Source organism: Gigantopelta aegis, chromosome 3, assembly GCF_016097555.1.
Source record: "Gigantopelta aegis isolate Gae_Host chromosome 3, Gae_host_genome, whole genome shotgun sequence".
NCBI classification, from domain to species: domain Eukaryota; kingdom Metazoa; phylum Mollusca; class Gastropoda; order Neomphalida; family Peltospiridae; genus Gigantopelta; species Gigantopelta aegis.
In genome coordinates, this window is record NC_054701.1 from 69,989,957 (window position 1) to 70,000,989 (window position 11,033).

The 11,033-nt window shown below is 36.4% G+C and overlaps 1 protein-coding gene across 2 annotated transcripts; it reads right to left on the reverse strand.

Annotated features, from left to right (window-relative positions):
* Nucleotides 1-642: 642 nt before the first annotated feature.
* On the reverse strand, nt 643-10,979 carry LOC121368990 (cytochrome P450 1A1-like). Of its 2 annotated transcripts, none has more exons than XM_041493775.1 (5): nt 10,894-10,979; nt 5,917-6,459; nt 4,404-5,192; nt 3,909-4,008; nt 643-3,220 (listed from the first exon to the last, which is right to left on the reverse strand). In XM_041493775.1, the coding sequence occupies exons 2-5, from the start codon at nt 6,311-6,313 to the stop codon at nt 2,983-2,985; spliced, it is 1,524 nt and encodes a 507-aa protein (XP_041349709.1). In that variant the 5' UTR covers nt 6,314-6,459; nt 10,894-10,979; the 3' UTR covers nt 643-2,982. The 2 variants fall into 2 exon arrangements, with proteins under 2 accessions (XP_041349709.1, XP_041349710.1); XM_041493776.1 differs by lacking the exon at nt 10,894-10,979 and adding an exon at nt 10,620-10,748.
* Nucleotides 10,980-11,033: the final 54 nt, after the last annotated feature.

Consider the following 11,033-nt stretch of genomic DNA (forward strand, 5'->3'; position numbering starts at 1 on the left):
CATGGATTCAAGTTTTCCCCAATTCCAACAAGAGCCCTATGCCAGATACACCAGTGTCCAAAGGTTGTGTTATGTACTATCCTGTCTATAGGAATGTGCATATAAAAAATCCTTTAATTCTTTATTAGTAGAAATAGCCCATTTGGTGGAAGTATGTTTCCTTTTTCATGACAAAGTTTTGAAATAACCATGTTAGACCCCAAATAGCAATAGTTCTACTACACTGAAATGTGCAATCTGAGGAGTCGTTAAAAATATTCCTTTCCTTTCCTGTATCGTATAGGGTAGGTTTAAAAAAACTTACCAAATTCCAAGATGCAATAAAATGCAAATATGCTCAGCACAGTTGATTAATGCCAGGCCCTGTAATGCCTCCCATTGATTGGGGGGAGGATGGGGGCATAGCCCAGTGGTAAAGTGTTCGCTTGATGCACGGTCGGTCTGGGATCAATCCCCATTGGTGGGCCCATTTGGCTATTACTCGCTCCATCCAGTGCACCACGACTGGTACATCAAAGGTCGTGGCATGTGCTATCTTGTCTATGAGATGGTGGATATAAAAGATCCCTAGCTGCTAATCATAAAAAAAAGAAGAGTAGCCCATGAAGTGACGACAGCGGGTTTCCTCCCTCAATATCTGTGTGGTCCTTAACCATATAGCCGTAAATAAAATGTGTTGTCGTTAAATAAACCATTTCCTTCCTTCCCATTGAAAGATAGTAGCCCATGGAGTGGTGGCAGTAGGTTTCCTCTCTAATTATCTCTGTGGTCAGCAACCATACGTCCGACATTATATAACTAGTTAAAATGGGTTGAGTGTGTTGTTAAATAAAACACTTTTTTTTTCTTTTTCACTGAATGGATAGAAACTTTAAAGGTTGTGGTATATACTGTCCTGTTTGGAAAATTGAGTATAGACTACAAGATACAGATAACCCATGTGTTCCTTAACATAACAGATTTTAAATGATGAAAAACAGCTTTATCTAAAGATCAACACACACCCTTGATGGACACATTAGCTCCCCCCACCCCCAAAACTCCATGACTAGTGTATCATAGACCAATGCATGTGTTGTCTTTTCTTTGGGAATGCATATAAAAGATCCCTTGCTTCTAATGGAAAAAGTTGGAATTATCAAATGTGACATCCAAAGCTGATGATTATTTAATCAATTAGCTCTAGAAGTGTCATTAACAAAACAAATTTTAACTTTATGTGAGAGAAAAGTAAGATTTTGTGGACTGCAAACTCTAAATAAAAAAACCTAGTTTGAGCACATATATCGATTTATTCAATAAATATTGCACATAGACAGGTATTGATTGTTGAATAAAAAATATCACATATAAAATGGTGTTGATTTATTGGATACAATGATCCAACCATAAACATTTAGTTTGTACAATATAATGTAATCAACAAAAATTTAGCTAAATACGTTTTCCAATAAAAATTTAAAAACTTAGCTGTAAATAAAATGTCACAAAAATAAAAAATAATAATACAAGGCACAAAATGACTAGAAATTGAAACAATAACTGTAAATATTAATGTGACAGTAATGTCAAAAGGCAATTGTTATTCATATTAAAATAATATGGCCATCCATTAAAAAAAACGTTTTGTTGTAATCTGATCTAACCTGTGTGTCATTGGGTGGGTTTTTGTGTAAAAAAAAAAAAAAGTGTTTAATTGGCTTATGTTTTAAAAGGTTGGCCTAAGGAATGTTCAACATGCATGTAAGAATCTATCAATATGCTATACAAATAAAAAAAGCAATTGTATTATACATGGTGATATATAAACAAAATATTAAGTGTAGATTTCAAACCAACAACAAATTGCACATGGTATGCTAAAACAATGGCAAAAGTCTAGGAAAATCTCAAATGGATAAGAAAGTCCGATGTCAAAAAAACTCGTTTGAGCACATGTATTGATTTATTCAATAAATATTGCACATAGGTATTGACAGTTGCATAAAAAATGGAGTTGATTTATTGGATACTCATTGATCCAACCATAATTTAATTTGTATAATAATGTAATCAACAAAACTTTAACCAAAAACGTTTTCCAATAAAAAATTTAAAACTTGGCTATAAATAAAATGTCAAAAAAAAAAAAAAAAACCCCAATAATACAAGGCACAAAATGACTAGAAATTGAAACAATAACTATAAATATTAATGTAACAATAATGACAAAAAGTAATTGTTATTCATATTAAAATAATACGGCCATCCATTAAAAAAAAAAGAAATTGTAATCTGATCAAACCTGTGTCAATAGGTGGCTTAAAAAAAAAAAAAAAAAAATATTGGCTTACAGCAAAGCATTGTTTTAAAAGGTTGGCCTAAGGAATGTTGAACATTAACATGCACGTAAGAATATATGCATATGCTATACTAATAAAAATGCAATTGTATTATACATGGTGATAAATAAACAAAATATTAAGTGTATATTACACACCAACAACAAATTGCACATGGTATACTAAAACAACAGCAAAAGTCTAGAAAATCTCAAATTGATGAAGTCGGATGTCAAATGTAAAATTAGGTCGCCCAATATTACGATCCGATATTACCAGTACATTAATGTACAATTCCCTAATTATTTATGTGATATCTATGGCCAAGAATACGAAACAGTCGAAAATTAATCAGGAATGTATTACATCATAATCCATATTTAAAAAGGTAAAATGAATACATTACTGGTAATACATAATTATTTCATTTCCTGATACCCAAGTGAAAAAAAAAGGTGCAGTAAACAGTTTTGGTATTTTTGTAAAATCCATTTTAAAATTACCTTCATCAAAAACCCAGGATAAATCTTTTGTTTTGTTACTATCACAAAAAAAAGTATTGATTAAATGAAAAAAAAAAAAAAAATTCAGTTAAAATCCATGTGTTAGTTAAATAATATTTCAGCTAAATAAGAAAGTTACATATGTTGTCCAGCTAAACCTATCTTTCTGTTACTGCTATTGAAAAATGTTTTGGGCGTATAAGAAAATCGTGTTCTCCTTCTAGGTCTGGTACGAGTTTGTCATCCTCGGATTTCACAGACATCTGGTGCATGATGGTTGCAAAGAAAAGGAACAGTTGAATTTCTGCCAGACTCTCCCCCGAACAAGACCGGGTGCCTGCACCGTATGGCATGAAGTGATCAGGGATTTCCAAAGTCTTGTCTTCATTGATGAATCTGAAACATAAATACAAAATGTAACAAGAGGAGATAATCTTGTTTGTTGGACCACAGTGATTACTGACCTTCATGACATGGAGTAGTTAATACAGGTACTCCATTTGTGCAGGCACGTATACAGGAATTTATGCTCTGTCACGGGTCAAGCCACTGGCTATCCAGAGATCGGATCCGGGATAAACATGCTTGAAACTCTAGTGGTATATGAGCATGTTAAAAATATTGGACTTGGACTTAGGAATTTATACAAAGGTGGGTCTAGGCTGTAGAGAGAGAAGTTTCTAGGGTGTGGGTCAAGTCATGCTCTCCAAGAAAATATATGTTTAACAAAAATACAATTTAATTTGAGCACGACTTGTACTGGTATAATGCATTAAGACCATAGAACCTCTCTTCCAAAACTGACCAATACACTTGTGTACTGCATTAAATTCCAAGAGGATTGCAGTTCCAAAATGTTTAGTTGTACATTTACTGAAGAAGCTGGCCCTGGCACTCGTATGCTGCATTAAGTTAGTTGACAGTATCCAATGATGGTGAACCCTCACAAGCTTATCAAACCTGTGGTCATGGTTTGCATTAGTAAATTATCATATGCTTATAGTATGGGATGGTGAAACTGTAGCTTTCAAAACCTGATTTGCTATAACTAGATCTCAGAACTAATCTCCTTTTTTATATTTACCTGTGTGGATCAAATTTCATAGGATTTTTCCAATAGCGTGAATCATGATGGATACTCCAAACATTGAAGAGAATGCAGGTGCCTTTAGACAGTCTGTATCCTGAAAATACAGTTAAACCAAATTAAATACTAAAAATTTAAAAATATGATGTATATTGCACCTTACAAACTTTTAATACATGATATATATTACATACTGGTATGGGTTTAATTAAAAGTTAGTTTGTTTCTTGCAACAACACTAAAGCACATGAATGAATGAATGAATTAAAACATTGGTATTGGATGTTAAACATTTGGTAATTCTGACACCGTCTTCAGAGGAAACCCATTACATTTTTCCTATTACAGCAAGGGATCTTTTACAGGCACTTTCCCACAGTTGAAAACTTTCCCACTTTCTTTTGATCACAAAAAATACACATTGTCCATATTAGTGAGATCTAAAACTACATGTCATTGACCTGTTTCCGCGCAAATCTCTCACAGACTTACCTTGAAGAGTGCTATTTTCCACCACAATGTGAGGCTGCAGAAATGGGTACACGGATGCAATGCGTTCTGTTTCAAATATCACAGCTGTAGTGTAAGGCAGATAGGCCTGATCCAGCAATGAAGGGAGACGATCCCTCCCGACCACGGAATCCAGCTCTTGCTGAATTTCATGCTGAACGTCCGGAAACGCTGCCATGTACCTCAGCAGCCAGGTCAAGGTCACTGCGATTGCTTCGTACCCTGAATTGGACACATCCAACAACAGATAGTCGATATCCTCTTTCTCCAACAACGCATGATCTTCCCCCGTCTCGATGTAGAGCAGAAGATGATCCACCATGTCCCGAATGTTTTCCGGGTCGTAGCTGTCCTTGTGGTAGTTGATGGCCTTTCTCTGATATTCCAGCTGGTTCTCGGTCATCTTGGAAATAGCATCAAGATCGTCTCTCGTCCGAAATATCTTCAGAAGGGGAACATAATCGAGTGGATTAAAATACCTGACTTTATTCCTCGTGTGGAATGTTGAAAGCATTTCTCTCATGGCCATGCCCGCCGGGTCAAACCTCTGGCCGAAGATAAGCTTCATCATCATGTTCAGACAGGCCGCCTCCAGGGAATAGAAAGGGTCGAAGGGGTGGTCCGCCTGAATGAACTTGTTGACAACGTCGACAATGTCCAGAGCCAGAATATCCTCAATGCTCTCGCTGTCACAGCAATAAGCATCAAGACTCCAGTTCAAGAAGTTCTTCTTCATTTCGTTCTTTTCATCCATGGCTGCCAAACAAACTCCTACAAATAACACACAAAAAAAAAGCAAAAAAGAAAAGCACTGCTGCATGTGTGGTAGTAACTTGTAAAAGAGAAAAAAGAATTTTGTTTGATATCTCAGAAGTTGTGCTTAATACAAAATGGTGTTTAAGTGTCATTTATGATGTACTGAACAAGACAACAAAGGAAAGAAATGTTTGTTTAATGGTACAGGTCAGCACATTTTTAAACTACAGCTATTTGATATCATATATACTGTCATTTCGACACATGGTTGAGAGAAAAATGAAGGTTGGGGTAGGGGTTTGGAGAGAAGAAAGAGTGTTGCTGATTACTGTTTTTTAGGTGTTATGAAGTATAAGGCTTGTGAGCTGCTAAAAAAACAGTTTTGGGATGGCACTAAAAACCTGGGCATTTTTGTTACTCTATGACATTAAAGGGTTTGAATTTTACCACAGCAATGACAACAAGTGCCGTGGTTGCCGTCCATACTTGCTGCTATGTCACAAAAATCAGATAGTGCCATACCTGATTTGCCACACTATCCAACAAACTGAATACGCTAGAGCCCCAAATCACCAAAAGGATGAAATAATTTTTGTTTGGAAAAACTTGATAGAATGTAAGTTGTATTTGTGTCTCTCTATTAAAGGAAAACTTTGCCTTGGTGCTCTAATTTTTTTTATTAAACTGAAGGCAACACTCCTTCCCACCAATTAAAATTTGACCCCTGAGATTACTGTACCTCTTTCTTTGTCTCCCCCGTACAGCGAATGACACGACTCCAGTCCAGCCCGACCTGAGTACGCGTCTCCCTTCTCGACCAGTCCTTCCTTGATAGCTTCCAGGGAACACGCCACAACAATGGTGTTACTGCCAATCTTCAGCTGGTAGACGTCTCCGTAACACTCCCTCATGTTGGACAGAAATATGTAAGACTTCTGTTGAAAATAGGTCAGGTGACCAATGATGGGCCATGCCCACGGCCCAGGAGGTGAATTTGTGGATCGTTTAAGAAAAGCTATCCCTATTAGAGTTAAGACCAGTATAGCTATCCACCCATAACAGAAGTCCAGTTTTAGGTATTGTGAGATTTCCAGAGGCAAAACTCCTTGAAGGTATTTGAATAAGAAGACTATCATTGTCAAATATGATGCAATAACAGGTCTTGTAATATTTTTTAAAAATAATTAAGCCTACATAATTTTTTGAACTTTTGACTAGTATTCGGATACAGTAACTAAAAATATGTAAGTACTGGTATCACATGCCGTAACAGTCATGTTCCCTGAAATAATAATAATAAAAATTAATAATGTAATGACAATATATTTACATCCTATGTGTTATCATAAATAACGAATGATGTTCTCACCAATGGGTGAGTAAGAAAATTGACTATTAACTCTATATTGTTGCAAACATATTTTATTGTACAAAGAACAAAAGAATTGGGCACAAGTTTGACAACTTATGAGGCCCTCTTCTATATGTGGCTCAATATCATGTACACCACCCCAACTTGATGATCCACAAGCCAATCTACCCCAGAAATAAGCACCATGGCCAATAGTCTAAGAACCACCAAAATAATGCTAATCACCACTGCCAATACAGGCACTAGTTACTCTATGTGGCAATATTAGTGCTAATCGCCACCGGCCTTGGTGGTGTCGTGGTTAAGCCATTGGACATAAAGCTGGTAGGTACTGGGTTTGCAGCCCCGTACCGGCTCACATACAGAGCAAGTTTTAATGACTCAATGGGTAGGTATACGACCACTACACTGACTTTTCTCTTACTAACCACTAACAAAACTAATCTACTGTCCTGAACAGACAGCCCAGATAGCTGAGGTGTGTGCCCAGGACAGCGTTCTTGAACCTTAATTGGATATAAACATGGAAATAAGTTGAAATGAAATCTTAATCACCATATCCAATACAGATACTAAGGGATGGTGGACTATCCACTTTCTCTGGTTGAATATCATAGCCTAGGCCTACATTCATTCATAGTTCTTTTTGTGCTTATATTATCAAGCACAATTACCTGGGAATACACCTCAGCTATCAGGGCTGTCTGTCCAGCTGTTAGTGGTTAGTAAGAGAGAGAAGTCGGTATAGTGCTCTTACAGGGTGTATACTACCAAATTAAATCCCATAGACGACAATAGTAACATATGTGGCTAAAACTCCAACCTGCAGCATATCAATTGACAAACACCACAGATATAAATACTACCACCCCTCACCCTTAAAATGAATCGGACAAAATGGGGGTCAAACTGCTCATTTCTGAGATAACGGGTAGTGTCAATGGCTACCATAGTTCTGCACAAAATTTTAGTACATTTTTTTTTACAGGTATCCCATACATGTTTCGAGCACAAGGCTACTTGACAAGTGGTACTAGATGAAATAAAACAGCATACATTTTTTGCCCAGATGAAACTTTTTTTTTTTTACAACCAACACATATTCATCACCAATCACAGGACTTGTGGTGTTCATTTCTCTATCAAAAGTTTGGTGCACCTTAAACTTTGACCCAATCGGAAGTTATTTGGTTTAGTACTACCTATACCTACCCATTAACAGATTGGGCCGATTTCATATGTCTAGGTTATCGGTGGGTTTTGGAAACATATGGTTTAAACCTAGGTTAAACCCTGGGTCATGTTTACTGTGCATTTCACATGTCTGGTTTTTAGTAATCCTAGTTTAACACCATGTCCCCCCCCCCCCCCCCAATCTTGGCAAAATTAGGGGTGATCAGTGGAGTACTCAATATCATTGTTTACTTGGCTGCCAGGTGCCCCCCCCCCCCAATACAAAATCCTGCCTACGCCACTGTATAGAAACAAATACAGAGTGGGGGTAGGGGGGTTTGAACCCCCTCACCCTTTAGACAAGATGCCCTTTTGCCTGTTTTTTTTTTAGCACAACTGTATAATTAGATCCACCCCTTCACCATGTTCGTGGTGAATGAAGATTAAAGTGCCTGAGATATATAGAGAATAATAAACGAGATACTAGTTATTATCAAAATTATGTCCCGAATCAAATAATTTGTAGTTGTCGGGAGCTTTAGCGAGTGACAAATGAAAAGTATTTCACTCGGGACATACATTGATAATAACTAGTACTGATTTTGTTATTCTGTTTATTAGCCCAGCTATGTTTTCTCTAAACACCTTTATTTTAGGCACACATGCACGTACATGTAGGCTATAGAAACAATGTAAACCACTTTACACACTGTTCTGGTATTGCTATAACTTTGCATTTTAATCACGTTCACAGATCATTTTCAAAAACAAAAGTTATCGTTATTCTGCTAAAAATATAAATAATGATTTGCGTTAAAATGACATTTTGTTATAAATTTAATATTAAAACAGTCTTGAACGCAAACTCATTAAAGTACATGACATCATTTTGTGTGTTTGCCAAATCGCGATGATGTTATATTTAGTACCGAGAAAGTCATTGGTTTGTAAGCGTCAAATAATCCTACACTGCATAATATTTTTCATTGAGAAAATATGGAAAATATGGACCCTGTTATGAGTGGTCACTGGGGGTAATAAATATAGTTATTTATTAAATTAGTAAAATTACACATTTTCTTCATGGTGTATAACTGCACAAAAATAGGAAGTACTAGTAATGAAAGTTGATCGGTTACCATCGGTATCAAAGCAATAAACGTCTATCATAGACTGCAGTCTTATAATGACATACTTTCGTGTTTGTCTCATCTTAATAAAGGGGAACAAGGCGATATAGGCCCACAGTTTTGAAAATATGACCATACGTTATCTCGGTGCCCTCAGGCATACGCGTCCCATCTTTTGTTTTTCAATATTATGTTAGAATTAAAGGGAAATGCCAATAACAAAACACTTATTCATATTTGCATTATTACCAACAGCTATGTAGGGTTCTGTAAGCATTTTTGCATTATTACCAACAGCTATGTAGGGTTCTGTAAGCATTTTTGCATTATTACCAACAGCTATGTAGGGTTCTGTAAGCATTTGACATGGATTATAACTAATATTGTGAGTAAAATGATGGAAATACATGGTGAAACGTTTTCAGGCCAGCTCATTTTCCCAAATATGTCCATAATTTTTGACAGAATGTGAAGGTTTGCTCCACATTTCGGGGGGGGGGGGGGGGGGGGAGGTAGCTAATCCTCCATCTCAAACGCGAATGCTAATAATATACCGGTAACGAGTTTCAACTACACAGTGATGATGTGTAAGCTATTCCCTTTCCAAATCTGCAGGTAACCCATGTAAAAAGTGTGGTTTTGTAAACACAGGTAAAACACACACATGTGAAATACACCACGGGTGTATGTCTTGGTCAGGTTTTTCAGCGTTTTACATAAACCAGTGTTAAACCTAGGTTTTGATATAACCCGGTGTTTCGAAACCCAGACATATGAAATCGGCCCATTAAGTCTTTAAACATGCTGGGTTGGAGCCAGTACAGGGAGGCGAACCCAGTATACCTACCAGACATAACCACTTAATTTCAGTTTTGTTTGACATAAGAAGAAGGGTAAAAGTGTTTTAAAAAAAACACACCCAAAAACCAAACACTTTTTATGTCTAATTTAGAAAACAATTGGCTCAAAAATATCTTGTAGTAAATGATAAATCCCATACTAACGACGAGTGACGTTATCGTAGAATGAAAATTCGCACTTCCTGTGAATAGCCTAATATTTCACTGTGAACAATTGTTTTAGCCTAATCGGGGAGGGGGGTGTCGTTCAAACCTCGACCCCGAGTCTACGCCCATGGACCAGGGCTCACCCTGGATCAAAAATACCTGTAGCCAAAATATTAGCCAAATGGAATTTTTATTAGCCATACTGAAAATGCTTTAGCCAAATTTCTTTTACGCAGTACTGTATTGAGTATTTATATATGAATATGAAAATGTATATTTTTTCAGCTAATTGTGTACAAATTGGAATAAATAGGAATAACAAAACCACAATGGGGGTAGGGGCAGTTAATATATTACTTCGATTTTTCAGCGGGGGTGAGGTTGGGATGGGGTTACGCAATATCTTCAGAGTTTGAAGCCAGTACCCCATACACCCACCCCTACTTCTAAGGCCTATGACATTAAATTAACAAACATACAGAAATATGGGGGTGGGTTGGATGTTTATGGATGGTGGGTTTTTTTTCTTTCTTCGTTTTTTTCCAAATAAAAATTTGAGAGCTTTTTTATATATAGAGAGAGAGAGAGAGCTCATTATTTCTTTAAATAGCAATCTTTATGTTAGTTTCAATTTATTTATTCTTTGCTTTTTTTTTAAGTGACCCGTCAATTCCCCACCCCAAACAATTTCATAATTTGTGCCATGTTGTTGCGGTTGATTTCAGCGTCGTGTTAAATGCTTATTGTGATTTCTGCTTACAAAATTTAAATACTGCATGTTCATTTCCGGCGATCGCGATCTGCATGGGTACGACGTCCAGGACGTAAAACAAAATTCGTCTGTTGGTAACAGTGGTATGCTCATTCAATCAGTTGAATCAGCCATTCGCGGACAAACTTTCTCGAAAATACTTTACTGTCGAAAACACAAGGAAACATGACATTAAATATTTATGTCTAGCGTATCGTCAGTTAGCATTATTAAAATATATTTTACTTAAAATTAATTTATATTTGAGGAAGAATAGTCTTACGTTAATGGATGCAAGTAATACATATCACCTATAAATAGATGTATACATCGCCATTGTTGTAAACAAACTTATTTCAACCAACGAATTAACTTAATTAATTTGCTGCTGCGCAGATAAGGCATTTTTCAACCAACCGGAAA

Excerpts from the sequence above, each read along its gene's own strand:
- LOC121368990 (XM_041493775.1), bottom strand. The coding sequence starts at position 6,313 with ATGATAGTCTTCTTATTCAAATACCTTCAAGGAGTTTTGCCTCTGGAA. Across the intron at positions 5,193-5,916 it reads CGGGGGAGACAAAGAAAGAG|GAGTTTGTTTGGCAGCCATG; the intron begins GTACAGTAATCT and ends TGTTATTTGTAG. Across the intron at positions 3,221-3,908 it reads ATGAAATTTGATCCACACAG|ATTCATCAATGAAGACAAGA; the intron begins GTAAATATAAAA and ends TTTATGTTTCAG.